Source organism: Hippocampus zosterae, chromosome 5 (assembly GCF_025434085.1).
Source record: "Hippocampus zosterae strain Florida chromosome 5, ASM2543408v3, whole genome shotgun sequence".
Lineage (NCBI taxonomy): Eukaryota > Metazoa > Chordata > Actinopteri > Syngnathiformes > Syngnathidae > Hippocampus > Hippocampus zosterae.
Genome location: NC_067455.1, coordinates 16,367,179 through 16,385,341, shown reverse-complemented (window position 1 = coordinate 16,385,341; position 18,163 = coordinate 16,367,179). Strand labels below are relative to the sequence as shown.

The following is an 18,163-nucleotide window of genomic DNA, read 5'->3' as shown; positions in this document are numbered from 1 at the left end:
ATTCCCACAGCTTGTTAGCTGTAGCTTATGTACAGGGACAATGTTACCAAAAATTATAGAAAAAATAACTACAATTGGTGGTCAAACAGCTGTTTCACGGAGAGAAGATTGAAGAATGTGGATTCACTCTCATCTTATTGTGGTATAATATTGCTGTTTCAAATATCAAACATTACTACCGACAAATGATGATGCTGCTTGTTGGCACCTATCACAATACGGCTGATGAATTAATGGACGGAAAGCAGAACCATAAACTATGCATTCAATTCCAACCGTCTGAAGTTGAAACCTTAACTCCCAATCAAACTGGCAATTTGAGAGCACTGCGTGTCATCTTCTGAAACGGACAGCACAATCCCCCAAAGCTGCTCTGAAACTGAAAGGCATCTTAAGTAAAAGCAGTGGGAGATTTTTTCAAGTGGGAAAGCTATAAAATAATGACATCTATGGATGAAGTTTGTCATGGCTGAGGATCTTTCTTTCCAGTCACCAACCCAAATCACCCAAAAGCAAAGAGGAGTAAATTGAAATGAACAACATAATAAAGTGAAAGTAACAAGTCTCAATTTATGTCTCAATTTATGATGACGGTAGTAGTGGTGCCAAAGGGATTTGAAAATAAAAGGATTCCATGGTTGAGTAACAAATTTGAATGTAAAAAAATCAAAAGAAAATCATCAAAACCATATAAAAGAGCAGTAAGAACATGAAAACGCCCTCAATTATTTAATGTTAAAATGAAGCAGGAAAGCCCCTTTTTTCTGTGGAGAAAAGTTAAACATTACCCATGTTTCACTTTTGACTCTGGCCGTTATAGAAATAAAAAAAATCTGTTTTATGTCACACCTTACACTCATTTACAAATTACGTATTTTCTTGTGATATTTATTTATCGGGGTTATTCTCAGAATCCTAAACTGAATTCATACGCAAATGCCAATGCATTCAAGGCACCTCATTGTCAGCGACGAACGAAAGGAAATAGGATGAGTGACATTTCTTGATGAACTGTCAAACTACTGAACACTAAAATAAAAAGGGGCCAAAGGAAACGATCGCTTGATCATTGAGTAAAATCCAGATACAATCTTGTCGGTCATGGGAGGAAGCTGCGCATATTTAGAATTGACAAACATAGAACAGCAAACATTGATTGAAATTGAAATCAATGCCTGCTCTGTGTCTGTGTGTGGAGGGATAGATTTATTGATGTCACCTGAGAGAACTTTGTAAACATGTCATACTGAGAAATGAACAAGATCAAATACCAGGATAGTTGAGATGATGAGGGACCGGTTGGATAAGGAATCTGATACGTTAGTCGTCTTCCCTCTCTGGTTATCCGTCATGTTCAGGCCACTTGGAGGGTCCCATGTGCCAATCTATAGAAAGCCATTCATTACTTGTGAGTTTGCTCATATAAAATCTTCCACCAAGAACAACTCCAAGCACAAGTTCAGTGGAAAACAAATTGTTCCCACACCCCGATAATGAGGGGGTGGTCACAAGAAAATGCTTACAATATCTCTTATTTTAGTGAGCATCATAGAAGTTGACATGCTTGATTTACTCTCGCAAAATAAATGAACAAAACAACACAAAACAAAACACCCAAAATAGTGCACCATTTTGGAATTATCCAGGGGTAAATCCCTTTTCACAAGTGTAGGGGAGCCTAAGAGCACATAAAAAAATGATCCCATGCCTTTGCCTAACATGTTGCTGTAATTACACAGATATATAGCACGTACGTACGTAGATATATTGCATAGCACGGAGTCAGCCCTGTTACGTGTTTCTAATGACATGCCATTAAGGCCACTCCTATCTTGTCTGGAGGAAATCAAAACCTGGATGGCACAAAATTTCTTGAAATTCAACTAAAAGAAGACAGAGGTGATATTGTTTGGTCCTGGTGGCCCTTGTAAATTGCATCCTGTAGACTTGGGCCCCCTGTCTCCTTATCTGAAATCAACGGTCTCAAACTTGGGCCTTAAACTGGACAGTGATTTCAAACTCGATCGGCAAAATGGTGCCGTTGTTAAATCCAGCTTCTTTCACCTTAGACAGCTGGCCAAAATAAAACCTCTCCTCTCACATGAACACTTTGAGACAGTAATTCATGCCTTTGTCACATCCCGGCTGGATTACTGCAATGCCCTGTACTTTGGAGTCAGCCAGTCCTCCATTAAGCACCTTCAGCTGGTCCAGAATGCCGTTGCTCGCCTCTTGACTAGTACTCGTAAGAGGGAGCACATAACTCCTACTCTGGCATCCCTTCACTGGCTCCCCATTCATTTTAGAGTCATTTTCAAGATCCTCCCCTTTGTTTTCAAATCTCTGAATAATCTTGCGCCACCTTACCTCTCTGACCCTATCCGCCCCTACACACCTGCCCGGCGCCTCAGGTCTGTGGACCAGTCTTTGTTAGAAGTACCAAGAACTAAACTGAGGCTCAGAGGGGATCGAGCCTTTTCTGTTGCTGGTCCCTCTCTCTGGAATGACCTCCCACTGAACATTCGGCAAGCCTCCTCGCTGCCCATCTTCAAAGCCCTCCTCAAAACTCACTTGTATTCTTTGGCATTCTACTCAGCATGACTTAGATTTGTTCTTCATTTGACTGTTTGGTGCTTTCTACCGCCTTTTATTACCGATTTGTCTTACTGTTTATTGTACATGTTAAATTACCGGTACTCCATGTACAGCACTTTGTATGCAGCGATGGCTGTTTGAAAGTGCTCTATAAATACTGTTGACTTGACTTGATATAACAAAGAACTGCAAAATTCTATTAATTCTTGTTGTTAACGTACTTTTTTACAATTCTATTTATATATATTTATACATATTCAAACTGCACTTAGTTTGCACAACACCCACTGCAGTGTAAGGCAATGTTGCACTCTGCTGCCAATGAGCCTGCGCCATGCTGTGCCCTGTCAAACTTGGCCCGGTTGCTAAGCGACTGAACAGGAAGTGTTTTTCTCTAGCCTGGTGTCTTATTCCGCTGGTTTGGACCAAAAAAAAAGCAGGCCACGCAATATGTATTAGTCAGCTTTTCAACGGAAATCCCTAACTTTTCTTCTTCTGATCTTGTAATAAAATGTTATGAGTCTATCCCAATATAATGACACAGTAGGATCTCGGGGAGTTGAGGCTCCTGCGTGAACTACAGCTCCAGTAAGACAGCTTTGAGGCATACTTCAGGCTAAATGGGGAGCAGGGTGACAAACTGTTTGATATGCTATATTTCATTTGAAGCTAATTAGGTGAATGGAAATGTGATTTCGAATAACCCCAACAAGAGTCACACTATGAACCAACAGTAATAATAATAAAATAAGAGTTCAACAGTTTTATCTGTTGCTTTTCTGGACAGTATAAGATGTTTCACAACGGACACTTGCACGTTCACAACTGTGGCAGGCTGACAGAAGTAGAGCACCGACCGGTACCAAACATTTACACCTGGCTGGAGGCAAGGCGCATGAAGCGTCTTGCTCAAGTACACAAAGACTTGGACAGAGTGGGATTCAAACGGCCAACCTTGTGGTTACCGGATGACTCACTCTACTTCCTGAGCTCCGGCCGGCTCTAAGATTTCTTTTTCCTCCCTGGATACATTGCATTAGAAAATGCGTTGAAGCCTGAGGACAGTTGACAGGATGTCACGCTGCCTTCCGGCGCACCATGGGGAGCAAAGTTAAAGATTAAATTGGAGCTAAATTGGCTTTGTGGTTTTTGTGTGGTTAGTCAAAGAAAATAGTGATAAAGATCAAAGGTGAAAAAAGAATTGGTGTGGCTCTTAATTATCCTCAGGCCTCTTATGTCCTTTCTCAAAAATGAAAAACCCTCCCATCGCTAACCCTTTGTCCTGTCAAACCTACCTGCACATAGTGTCATGACGAAGGAGCACAAACACTCCAAACCGCATCCGCCAAAGTCCCCTTGGGGCTCTTCTTATTTGACTGACTCGAGATAGGCTTTGTAATTGCAAATCAACTCTTTAATTCAGACTTCATGAGGGTGGAGGGCTTCTGAAGGGTTTTCTAATAATGGACTAAATAATTCATCGAGGTGCACGCACACGCAGGCCACAGGTCGAGCACTGCTGCAGTGTCGATGCTTAAGTGTGAAGTGTTTTTTAGTTTTGTTTGAGTATATTATTTTTATCAAATATCTCAGCTGGGTGCCCGCTTGTTGATAATCTGGATCGTGATAAAACGGGAAGAAAATGTACTTCTACTTGTTCTAATCAGTAATTTATCGCAACATCTCTGTAGAAAGCCATGAATTGTTGTTTATTTTAATTTGATTTTCTGAACTTGCAAACCGAAAACTGTTTGGTTTTTTTTCTTTTGCCATAATGAAACTTAACCCTTGGCTTACTTCATGTTGTGTGGTCTGTTTTATCCTCATGTTAATTCCTGGATAGCTAAATCCAATTAACTTTTATTTCCACTGAGGTGAAAGCTGTCATTGAGGTATAGTATCATATCGTAGCCCCTCGCAACTGAGCGATGAAGTATTAGGTGCATTCAGTTTTTTTCAATACAAATTTCACAGTGTATACGAAGTTCTTACGACACTCTCCAAGTTGTCAGACTTCAACCTCAAGTCTTGTGCATTAACACAAATATCTGCTTACTGACTAGTTAGCCATCCACTTTATGAATGTGTGGATAAATTAGACGGAAATTACCTTCTCCAACCCCGCCTCCTTCAGGCTGATAACATCAAGGTCGAAGTCTGTCCTCAAGCCATTGGTCCGGTTGAAAGTTATTCTCCCAGTCAGGCCGTCCCAGTGGGCCTAAAGATGAAAGAAAATTGCAACAAAGGCAGACATTTGATAAGACATCAGGCCTTAATGTGTTGTTGAAATGTTCTTTGTGTCTGTTGGAAAAGAGATACAGTAGCTGAAAGATGGATGCTGATTATGTTACCCTTCACATTTTTCTAAGCGAGAGAGATAATTTACTACAACGTGACATTTGCAGAGGAGGAAATCACTTATCCTTAGACAGAACAAGCAAGGAAGTTGGGAACTACAGGATTTATTGTAAAGTTTATCCAAAAGAATAGCTGGCCATGTAGACGGACTTTGTGTACTGTATTTCAAATGTGACAATTGATGTGAAATGGAATAAGCGATATTTTTAGCTGAGGCCGTGGCACGGGTAACATTCTCTAGCTTTCATCAAAGATTTCTGCCTAATATTTTGAAAACAAGAAATTGTAATATCTTTCAAGGATCACTAGTCAATTTAGTCAGTAATCTCACATTTATTTACAAAAAACACAGCTATTGTGTAACCATAGCGATGCCAGAACAAGAATGCCACAAAAAGCATGCGTACAACTTTTGTTTCCTAGCTCGTCTTTCTTTCTGTCTCTCTGTCTCTCCTCCTTCCCCCAACCTACCAAGAAAGTAATGCATTCAAGGAGTCTGAAAAAAGCGACAAAAGAGCATGACGTGTTCGGCACAATCTTTTTACAGCGACACACAGCAATAAAACATTGTGTAGTGATAACCTTCCACGCAAAATTTAAGGCGTATCCTCACTGTGCGCTCCACGCTGGTCGCTTATTACAGTTTTGAGTTCTTTGTTTTAGTTTTCTGATTTCTGTTTGGGAGAACAAACTAAAAATGTTTTCCGCCCTCTGTGCAACTGTGATACATTAATTGGAAATGCGGTAAATAAACAGTCATGCCATTTGATCGCTGTTTGTTCCATGACATGAATTCTACACCTCATTTAAATTCAGTCTCCACCTACTTTCTTAAAAGCATGGACGAGAGAACAGGAATCAGATAATGAAACATCTACCTCTTTGATGAGGGCCATGAAGCGGTTCCCAAAGCGCCAAGGCTTATGTCGGTTACACTGTAATGAGCTGACGGTGATCTGCTGAGACTGCTGCACAGCCACGGCCACCACATGCACGGCATCATACATTAGGGCTGCATCCGTCTGCAAGAGGAGAGAGTGGAGGGAATGGACTATCATTCATATAAAATAAACATTGCCTGGCAGCAGAAATCTGTACCTATAATATATATATATATATATATATATATATATATATATATATATATATATGAATGAATCATCTCAATTACATGGGTGCGGCTGAAGATGCCTGTTTGATGCTCAAGAGCCACTATTCTGGATTCTTAGATGTTTCCCTCCTCCAACATGCCTTATTCAAATGATCAGGGCCGTTACTAGGCTCCTGCAGAGCTTGCTGAGGAGCTGATCACTTGAATCAGGTGTGCTGGAGCGGGACGACATCTAAAACGTGACGGAGAGTGGCCCTCGAGGCCCGGAGTTTGACACCCGTCTTGTAGACAGTCCACTGCGTCGGCGCAGAAAGTAATCAATGACATTTGCCATCCCATAACATTTGATTGCAGCTTAACCGAGACGGGGGAATGAGATTGATGATGAGTTTTACAGATATAATAAACAAGAATCAATTTCGCTATTATTTCCACCTCATTTGCATCTTCAGGAGCAGTGTTGATTTTCTACTTGTGTATGTAGAAAGGAAGGTCGTATAAATTCTCTTGAGATGACTGATCAAATCTGGAGAGGCTTACCAGTGCTACACACAGTGGAGTTTGTGTTTACACGACAGTGCCGATGCCCGGGGCAGTCTCGTTAGAAGCCACCGTGGATCGTGGTGAGACTGTGCCGGGGGGCAGGATGGGTAAAAGACAGTCCGGCGGATTCCCAGACAATTTTTTAAACTGTCAAAAAATGAGCCAATTTGGTCACGTGTTCATGAAAAATCTACGCTAAGAAAAAAGGCCTTTTGGATTAACTTAATCTGAACAATTACTGTACATCAGTTGCATGTGTGTCATGATGACAAAAGACATGTTAAAATTTCAGGTTTTTTTTGTGGATTTTGGATAGAAGAAAGATGCACATGTCTTGCCATCCAAAACTGTTGTACTTCATGCACTTTGTAGAATGCTAAGTATTTCAGATGAGGTAATTGCAACCACCTGCGAAGGGCCAATTGTTGCTTGGACCTGATTGGTCTAAAGCTCAAGTGAACTCCCTTTATAAGAGGAATGAGGAAATCACTGGGGGGCCGGACAACTTGGAGAGCAGTGCTACACGTGGGCTCCTCAAAACTGCTCAACTGTCACTCCTGAAAATAAAGAAAACTGGAAAATCTCCTGCATGAATCCTGGCTGAATTGCCTTTTTATTCTTTTTTCACCTGGCCTGCTGTTTCGCCGCAGAACAATGTGATTAAAATGTTTTCCCATGCGTTCATCAAAACTAAGTACCTTTTTACAGTGTGATTTGCCATTGAAAAACCAGATGAACGCCACACAAAACCTGACAGTATGTAGCAGGACGGATCAAAACTTGGAGACTTAGAAATCTGCGGACCGCTACCAGGTCGCGGACAACTTGAGTAGTAAAATAGTTGTTGAAAGAAAACTAATATGATCTAATTTACACAGATTCTAGAATCAGGCCCGGCAGAATAATTTCACTCCATTCTGCCGGTGCTACAAATGTGCTCCAAAGTTTTATGTCACGCCACGTTTCATTTGCATAAAGTCTTGAAAGAACAAGAGATGTGAGGAACCACACGAGAACATACTGCATGTCATCCGTGGTAAACCATTCCTTTGAGCCTCCGGGAGTCAGCAGCCCTGTCCCCACACAGCCAGTCATGATATCGTGATGATAGACCGAGAGACAATTTAGATATGAATACAGTGGGGGGAAAAAAAAATCTTAAATCCAATGCCACGCCGCACTGCGTTTCGAGCATACGGGACTGCTGTGACCGCCAGGAGTTACCACAGACAGCCAATTAATATTTTGTATTGTCTTAGTTGAAAGAAATGATGCTGCTGTCTTTGGAAGAGCTTTAATTTGTAACATCAGTCTGTTCCACCATGTCTGCACAGCAGTTCACACTGCAAAGTCCAAAATAGCGTGGATGAAAAACTTTGGTGTGGATAAGCTTGACTGGCCTGCAGTCTTGACTTTAACACATTCGTATACCTTTGGTATGAATTAGAGCGGAAACTGGCAGCCAGGCCTCCTCGCCTAACAAAAGTGTGACCTCCCCCAAATGCGTTTGTCAACATAATCCAAAATTCCAATAAACATACTTCTTAGAAAGCCCAGAAGAGCTGAAGTTGTCATCGCTGCAAAAAGCAGGACCGGTGTCATCTTAAATCAATTAATTTAGAATGGCACGTCACTCAACTTCATATTATGCAGGTCAAGGTAGACCGAGAGAGAGAGAGAATATTTTGGCAATGTCGTGAAGATCATATCACAAAGCGCTAATTTGATGACTGAATATGCTCTTTAATACAACGGGGAAAAAAAAAACGTACTCAGCAGTGTCAAAAATTATGTGAAATTCCATCCTGCTCGATGAGTTCTGGCAGTCAGACTGTGCGCCTCATTGCTTGTCCCCAGTGCGAGCTTTATAGAGAGCTGTCAGGCAGTCTCAATACTGATTTAGCAACACCGACACTTCACTCTCTAAATATCTCATTAAGACCAAATATGTCACTCCCGAATGAAATTAAAGCAAAATGCTTTTCGCTTGTGTTAACTGATATTGCACTGCTCTTCCTTTTTGTCTATTACATGTAACACGGGTATATGTTTTTCAAGGAAAAGCCCACTTTTATTCCTCTTTGTGCAAAAATGACACATCCTACCTACACGCAAACAGAATCAATTACTTAACAATTGCGATTGTTTTCGAGGGCAGTGAATTTCCCGTTCAGGTCAGAGTTCACCAGGGTTCGTTTTCAACGTCACAAATGTTCAACAGTCGTTCGCTGAACGTTTTCGTGAGTTTTCTTATTGCAAGGAAATTTTGAAAGTTTTCAAAATTTCTGAACATCTGATGACCTTATGGCAAACATTTGAGACCTTTTAATGAACTGACGTATTTTTCTACCTACACCATCAGTCGGAAACGCTCGCCTCTCAGTGGGATAGGATCCCTGCAATATGTTTCACGTGTGCATTCAGTGGAGATCAAAACTTGTATTATGATTTTGGTGAAAGCAGTTCAAAGTGCATCATCTGCAGAGTCACTGCTTTTTGTCATCCGAGGGCCTCCTTGCAAAAACCATTTAGAAAGAAAATATAATTCTTGTTTACTCTTTGCAACACATCTCAGATCAAAGTTCTGACGTATATCTTCTACATATCTCAACTTACCAAGGACGTGCGGGACTATTAAAAACACAGTACAACAAGATATAAGGCAAAAGCAACTGCCAGTGAAGATTTATTTCGATTTTCATTTGTATTTCAAATGCAACATTTGTACCCAAGTCAAGTGTGTTAAGCGCTGCGTAAAGAGTGTTAAAATTGTATTCCATGGCTGATTCTAAAGTAGGTGAAAGCTCTGCTGGTCCTACAGAAAGCTGTTGTCACACAGCTGTTGCTGTTTGGATCGGAATGTAAGCCCCTTGAGAGATGAGACTGCGCTTAGGGGGAAAAAAAAGTCAATGAAAGTGAGTACATGAGGACGGTGTATGTGAGAGTCTTCATTTGGAAAAAAAAGGTTCAGCACCAGAACCATTCCACAAAGCAACCCAGTGACCTGCCTCCCTGACTGCTTCAGCACCTCCTGCCTGCTGCTCGGAGAGATTAAAAGCTGAGCCTGTTTTGTAGTCTTCTGGGATCTGACTGAGGTCTTACTCATGACGAGGTCAGTCACTGCCATCAGCTCTTCTTGCTATTCTCAGCAGTGCAATGAGCTCACCAGTCACAGAACTGATATGCGCATGAAATAAATGTGCGGCACTTTCTCGGATGTCAGGAAAGACGGAGGGGGAATAGGCTCAACAGGATGCCTTTTACGTTTTTGAGATGAGTCGTGATATTGTTTGCGACTACTTTACTTTTTAAATTATTGGTCCTATTGTATGTTGTACGACTGAAACTTTATAAAGGGCTCTTTATTTGTGAGCTGGTGTATCCTGATTTTCGTGCTGATGCAAGCCTCGAGACGGCTTCACACAGACGCGTATGATCTGGGATGAAGGCAGTCTCTCAGTGCCCTTTTCACAGATCTGTGAGCTCCCTGGCCAGCTTTGAATCATGCGCCCTTGGAGGTCTGCTTGCAGTTCCTTCTAAATGTGCCTCGACCTGCCGCAGGGCATGAGCTTATCAGTGATCGGGAAAAATCAGTCAGTATCTGATGTGACTGGCATTGGCCTCCCACAATAAAACATACTGCATGTCCTTTCACATCGAGTTGATCAGGTTGTTGATTGCTGCCTGTGGAATGTTGGTCAACTCCTCTTTATCAATGGCTGTAGGAAGTTTCGGGAATTAAACACGCCACTGTAGTGTGGATTCCTCGTTGAACAGGATGATTGCCCCGAAAGTGCCCTCTTTCAGGCTGCCTATCTCTCAGTGGCATCTTGTATCAATTATTGATTAAAAATATAACAACCCCAAATCTCATCCAGGAACCTCAACCAGTCGGCCAATCAAAGCTGGTTTGCCTCAAAATGTGACAATAATTATCCACAGGATGTCGCAGGAAGGACAATTTTCACTTCCCACTCTACTCCCTGCAATAGTATTTCCTGCAAATTCCTGACAGTAAATAAAGTGTCAATATAAGCAGATGGGGGCACATGAAAATTTTACTCTGGTTCTCCGAGATTTTCGGTCATGAAGCGACACTACCTGTCCCCGGGCAGTTCGAAACTCAAAAGCACCTCTTGAGTTTGACATCACATCACGTAACTCCTACTAATGTCCGCCTTAGACAGTGACTTCAAATTGTGCATAAAGTCAAGTCAAGTCAACAGTATTTATAGAGCACTTTCAAACAGCCATCGCTGCATACAAAGTGCTGTACATGGAGCGATTTAACACAATAAACAGTAAGATGAATCGGTAATAAAGGCGGTAGAAAGCACCAAGCAGTAAAATCAAGAACAAATCTAAGTCATGCTGAGTCGAACGCCAAAGAATACAAGTGAGTTTTGAGGAGGGCTTTAATGATGGGCAGCGAGGAGGCTTGCCGAATGTTCAGTGGGAGGTCATTCCAGAGAGATGGACCAGCAACAGAAAAGGCTCGATCCCCTCTGAGCCTCAGTTTAGTTCTTGGTACGTCTAGCAAAGACTGGTCCACAGACCTGAGGCGCCGGGCAGGTGTGTAGGGGCGGATGACTCGGAGAGGTAAGGTGGCGCGAGATTATTCAGAGATTTGAAAACAAAGAGGAGGATCTTGAAAATAACTCTAAAATGAATGGGGAGCCAGTGAAGGGATGCCAGAGTAGGAGTTATATGCTCCCTCTTACGAATACCAGTCAAGAGGCGAGCAGCGGCATTCTGGACCAGCTGAAGGCGCTTAATGGAGGACTGGCTGACTCCAAAGTACAGGGCATCGCAGTAATCCAGCCGGGATGTGACAAAGGCATGAATTACTGTCTCAAAGTGTTCATGTGAGAGGAGAGGTTTTATTTTGGCTAGCTGTCTAAGGTGAAAGAAGCTTGATTTTTACAACGGCACCAATTTGCCGATCGAGTTGCCTCTTATAGGCAAATAAATATCTTTATTTGCCTATATATACATAAATAAATATCTTTATTTGCCTATAAATATAGGGATCACGAAAAGCTTGCAAATTAATACAATGTCAGAAAAACAGCAGATGTGTCCATATGATCTTATCAATCCCCGAGGACATATTTCAACAAATTAAGGTTACTTATTGAGTTTTCACAGTCACAGTTGCAAGTAGCTTGTACCGAAAAAGAAATTAATCTCAACAGTTTGGCCACACTTTGGATACAATAAGGATGACATTGACTAAAAAGTAGTGAAGCGCAAACACAGCGTGAAAAATTGTTTCTTTAATCTCTTTTAACCATTGAAGCACCATCCATCATGATATTAAATATTAGCACTACATGGCGTACACACACACATACACAAATTGACTACTGGACTGATAAACAGACAAGTGCCGCCATAAGCAGATGTCCCTATCGGAAGCACTTAAGAATGCCACACAATGTGAAAAGTATGCAAGCTCGTGGCTGCCAATGAGGAGTAAACATTTTTGACATTCAAATACATTTGAAAGTATTTGCAGGTACGGTCCATAATATTTGCGAGTGCGTGCGAACTAAAAATGTATGTTTACGAATAAGCGTATAACAAGTAATGGTGATGTAAAAACTTTTTCAGTGATGTAGGAGTCAGCAAATGAGAGTCGACTGAGAGTTTTTCAGCACGTTGAGCAGTAGCAGCGAGTGTAGTAAATGGCGTAGCTGGGCTGTATTCCACACAAGGATTTTGAGGTCAAAGGACCCCAACACTGCATACGCAAATAGAAGACAGAAAAAAAGTCAGGAATAAGTAAGCTAAGAATGGACCATGACAGTGATTAGAATTGCAAAAGCTGTCTTGTTTTATTGCCATCCATTCCCACCCTTTCACCAGCCCCTTACCAAGCAGGAAAAGTAAATAAATAAATAAATGCCATGACCACCATAACATAAATAACAACGCATCATTTTCCAAACACAATCCTGAAACAAATAAATACACAAAATAATATCACAATAAAATAGCTTAAGGTCCCATTGCAGGCATAGAACGCTAAGCATAAATTCAGTTTGCAACATTGGTTAACATCAAAGTTGCAGCTGCATAGCAGCAAAAAAGGCGATTGAAAAAATACTGTCGATGAGCTCAGTTTGGAACTTTTTGCCATGATGTCTGCTGTGTTTCAGATTTGAATGCGTTGTGTAAATAACTCTAATTTTGCCAACGCCACTGTGTCCAAATGACACCTATTAAAGAAAAACAGCACAGATTGTAGCCTGGGCGCCGTTCAGGATGGTAACACTGTTGAATTCCATCTGGTTGATTATTTATTGCTGCGGAAGTTGTGTGAAACTTAAAAAAAAATGCAAAATTGGAACTCTCGCACTTCAAAAACATTCACAAACAGACCAACCTACCCAATTTGCCATTATAAGATTTTATATGGCACCTCCCTCCATTGCAAATGTACATACTTACAAAATAAATCGAATAGCATTTGCGTTTAACATTTTTATTTCAAGTCAAGTCACGTTCATCCATATAACCCTTAATCACAAACAGTCTCAAGACATCCCCTGATCTTAACCCCGAGGAGGGCAAGGAAAAACTCCAAACACCCTGTCTGGAGAAAAATGGGATATCTTGAGAAAGGGGCAGCAGATGAGAAAATCCCCTTTCCAGGATGTTTTTAAGGATTATTTTTCTTCCACTAACTTGGCGCGCACTGAATAAAATGAGCGGGAGTATTACCTAAATAGCTGCCAGCAATAATTCCATATATCTATTTATATTAACATGTAACGTCCATATCATAAAATAACATGCGAGGTACAAAGACAGCGAGACCACCACGAAGGTGACACGAGTGACAGCGAAGGAGCGAAGAAAGAGCATGTCACTTATTCCCTCCATTAGCTTCATCAGTGCGGGAGGATGAAGCAGATTAAGACCGCGGCGGGTTGGATGATAATGTGATTTGGCAGGGTTATCTGTTATTTCAGGCCCAACCATTTTGGGGCCTCTATTTGGGCGAGGTTATAACGTGATGTGATGCCCGGAGCCCTCAGGGGTCACTGCTGTTGCGACCAGCCTCTCTGATTAAAATTTGCTTTCACCAGCCAGCCTGAGTGTGGATACCCTCCCACTCCCATCTCATTATCATCGACCAAAGTGCAGTTTTCACTTCTCATCCCACATGATATTTCAGCATCAGGGCTTCAAGCGTTTAAGGTCAGACACTTCACTCGAACACTTCATGATAAAAATGGAAGGAAGGTGGGGTGGGGGGGGGGGGGGTTATTATGCTTGCCTTTAAACATGCGTTTGCTTAAAAATATACATTAGTTGCATTCGCTGTGGTAATTTAAATGTGTAGTGCATGTTTTTGTGTGGGTGTGTGGCACGTGTGGGCAAAGCATTCCTGTGGTATCATGTTAACTTGGAAAAAAAAAAAGATCTGGATGAAGTTAACAAGTTCACTTCGTGTTCAGTTCATGACCGGAATGAACAAAAGAATGGTCTAATGGATTCAGAATGTGAAAGGATTATACTTTTAAACAGCAGTATTTAATCAGAAATGGCTTCTTTGTTTTATATGTCCCTATATGGGATTTTTTTAAAAAATCCCATATTTGTCTTTACTTTTTTTCCGAACACAGCGTGTTTTTTTAAGATATATTTTTGTTTTCAAATTTGAACGATAAAAGCTTGTACTACACAGATTTTACCATGCCTTGTAATTTATAGCTGTGACATTTCAGAAAAAAAAATCCACCTATTATTAAATTTAACCCCCTGCATATTTGCATGTCGTCATTCGCAAATTTGCTCTTTTTTTGTGCTTGGGAACTTGCCTGATTTTGAACGACGCTTGCTGGTTGTATTTGCTGTGATGGATTATTTTAAAAAATCATGCATGCACGTACATGAAATTAAATAGGGTCTGTGTTTTTACGCGAGAAGCTATGCTACATTATCATGTTGAAACATCATGTTGAAACATCTTGTCATGTCTTCATTGGCCCACCTTTGAAAAACATGTCACCAAAAGATTTGAAATGTGAACTTATTTATTCAGAGGGAAAGACAACAAACAGACAATATTTTTAGCAGTGACCACAAATGAACAGACGACCGCCGTTCGGCTTTAATTTGCAGTACTGTCTGCAACAGAGACTGCAACTGCTTTTAGGGTATTTCTATCATAGAAACCAACTATTTTCCCCCAGCAACCATTTTTTTCACCTAGCTCCAGGGACTATGCACTTGACAGATGTAAAAACAAAAAATGAAAAATAAATGAACATTGGTCATGTTACATATGTAATATGACTTGGGCTTAGGCACCAGGAACTTGACATCAAAGAAGAAAAAAAAAGCTTTCAGCATCTTTGCTGCAACCTTGTGTGACATTAAAGTGCCTCAAATAGCGAGGACACTGACTGTGTAAAATTGAATCATTACAATGGCTGGCTTTCCTTTGTAATGATGATATGTTTCTCTCCACATCCCACCAGTGTATATGTTCCCAAAATGAGGGTCGGAAATGAGACCTGAAGATGACTGCTGGTTGCCAGTGAGAGTAACACAGATCACAGCTTGAGGATATAGCTACAAACCATGAGCAGCATTGATATGAGTATTGTGTTGAGATACTTCACAGAAATCGGGACACAAAAAGACAAGAGCTGATGGGATTCAAGATGAGCTACGGAATCGAGAAAACCACCAGATATAATCAGCATATCCAAGCAACAGGCATTATTTGTGAACATGTTTGAAAGAAGGTTCTGAGGAGATGCCGGATGAAAGTCGGAATCTTTGGCAGTTCCTTAACCGTGGGAAAGCATATTTAGGCCTCGTCAGATTTACAGCACCATGGACAAAATGCACACACACGAGCAAATAGCAATATAATCAACAACTTGAGACTTGCTGAAAACCACCAAAACCGGATGATGTCATTTTTTCTTTAGATTTGAACCCTTTAAAGAATTAACAGTTTTATCATTCGAATTGAAATTATATTACATTTTTATAATAAGTAATAATGGAAACTAGTTTCTTAGATATGTCACAATGAATGTCACAATGAATGTGATATATATGTCACAATTAATCTGATTGCATTAGGATTTTTTTTATGTCCCGCAGTTCAAATTACTCCCTCTGGACACATCTGTGGCCAAAAATGCCTCACTGCCTAGCATTAAAAGCCTGGTTTCAGGCATTCTGTAATGTCAGCATTTCATTTCAAAGGAAAGTAGTGATACTACATCCTACTTTTGCCAGTTAAATTATGGAGCTGTGCAACTACTAGCCTGTGTGTGTGTGTGTGAGTGTGTGTGTGTGTGTGTGTGTGTGTGTGTGTGTGTGTGTGTGTGTGTGTGTGTGCGCGCGTATGTGTGTTTTGGGGGACTGTACAGTAGCTTATTTTTATGCACCTGGCTGCTTTCACCCATTGCTAAAAAAAAAAAAAGAAGCTTGGTTGATGTGTCGTTTCATTGGAAAGCAGAGGAGGTGAAGCAAAAGAATCAAAAACGATGAGGCATTTCTGCGCAGAAGACAACAAACAAAAGGCAAGGCTGCATATAGGGAAAAAAATTTACGGATTTTATCTGCTGGTTGGATATCGGATTTTAAAAGGCAAGGCCTTTTGGGGTGTGTCACTGGATAGCAGGAGTGAGTCTTTGTGAGTGTCTGGGCATGAATAGTGGCTGACAGCAGCTCCTGCATGAGTGTGCACTTGTGTTTTACTTTTATCCTGTGATATGCACTAGACAAGTAGATGCATTCGACTCTCTCTCTCTCTCTCTCTCTCTCTCTCTCTCTCTCTCTCTCTCTCTCTCTCTCTCTCTCTCTCTCTCTCTCTCTCTCTCTCTCTCTCTCTCTCTCTCTCTCTCTCTCTCTCTCTCTCTCTCTCTCTCTCTCACATTTATCCCACAATGCAGCGGGGGCTTGGTAGGGCATCTATTATATTGCAGGGGAATGAATGTATGCATTTTTCATTTGTTGTTTTTCTCATAACACAAAAGGGCACATCCAAAGTCCAATGAAGTGTATCCACCTAGCAGTGAACTCAGAAAGAGGAAAATCATACAGCTCACCGCTTCACTCTGGTAACAGAAAAATCGTATCCACAGGACAACATCCACTGCCAAGCGTTTAACAAGGGCATCTTTTGAGATAACATGGATTTTGGCACCGGGCAAAAACATTTTTTTTCAGACTCGGAAACATAATAGGGATGCGGTCCTTGAAAAAATAAAATTATTGAAATTGTGTGATTGGAAAACTTAAACACCAGCAAAAGAAAGCAGAGAGCAGAGAAACCAATTGAGATTTGGCCATTGAATGGATCATTGGAAAAAGTGACTTTGTATTTTGGCATAAAAGTGTCTCTTTCATTGATCTTGCGCTGCCTATGTGCATATTATATATACGCCGGTGTGTGTGTGTGTGTGTGTACATACATACATACATACATACATATATATATATATATATATATATATATATATATATAAGGTACTTGTAGCTGTCCTCAATGTCTGCTATTGTTCCTTCAGGGAGTGAGACCCCTTCAGTGCGGACTACCTTTCCTCTCTTAGTCACCATCCGACTACATTTCTAAAGCCCGAATGACATCCCGATGTCGCTGCTGTAGATCCTGGTTGTGTGGATCAGGGAATCTATGTCCCTTTCGCTCTTCAGTGATCCATGTATGTGGCATCGAATCATAGGCTTTCTTGTAATCAATCCAAGCTGTGCACAGGTTGGTACGTCTGGACCTGCAGTCTTGTGCGACTGTTCTGTCAACCAGGAGCTGATGTTTGGCTCATCTGGTATCTCTACCAATGCCCTTCTGTGCTTCGTTCATGTATTGATCCGTGTGTGCATTTATCTTAGCCGCAACATGAGCTTCCATGTTGTGGAGAGACAGGTTATTGGCCCATAGTTGGAAGGGGCTGCACCCTTCGAGGGATCCTTCATGATCAGAATCGTTCGCCCTTCAGTTAGCCATTCTGGGTGAGTCCCATCCCTCAGCAGCTGGTTAATTTGTACTGCTCGGCGCTCATGGAGTGCTGTGAGTTTCTTTAGCCAGTAGGTGTGGACCATGTCCGGGCCTGGTGCTGTCCAGTTTTTCATATCTGAGACTCTTTCCTGTGTATCTGCCACTGTTATGGTAACTGGGTTCTGGTCAGGGAGGTTGCTGTGCTCCACTCTCAGGGTCACCAGCCATTGTGCACTGCTGTTATGTGCAACCTCGTTCTCCCATATGCCTTTCCAGTACCTTTTAGGACCCTGCCACTGAGCGTACACTTTCGCAGGTTGTGTTGCGAACAGCCTGTTTATTCGTCTGGCCTCATTCTCTTTCGTGTCCCGCTTTAGGCGGCTGGACCAGGCTTGGAGCCTTTGTTTGGCAGTTTCTAGTGGTTCAGGTATGGTCATCTGGATGTACTTCTCGGGTATCGGCCTTTTCATCACACCTGTCTGGGCATCCGTCAATTGACTCACATCTTTCCGGGCCGCCTTGATCTTAGCCTCCAACCATCTTTTCCATGGTGGGTAACGTATCTC

General features: G+C 41.5%; 1 protein-coding gene across 3 annotated transcripts in view; it reads right to left on the bottom strand.

Annotated features, from left to right (window-relative positions):
- Positions 1-18,163, bottom strand: part of grik2 (glutamate receptor, ionotropic, kainate 2) — a 153,345-nt gene that overhangs the window by 54,951 nt on the left and 80,231 nt on the right. For all 3 annotated transcript variants that reach the window (XM_052066424.1, XM_052066423.1, XM_052066425.1), the window contains exons 8-10: positions 5,832-5,975; positions 4,706-4,813; positions 1,272-1,385 (exon numbers count right to left, since the gene is read on the bottom strand). In XM_052066424.1, coding sequence (XP_051922384.1) covers positions 1,272-1,385; positions 4,706-4,813; positions 5,832-5,975 — 366 coding nt within the window. The remainder of the gene's footprint in view (positions 1-1,271; positions 1,386-4,705; positions 4,814-5,831; positions 5,976-18,163) is intronic.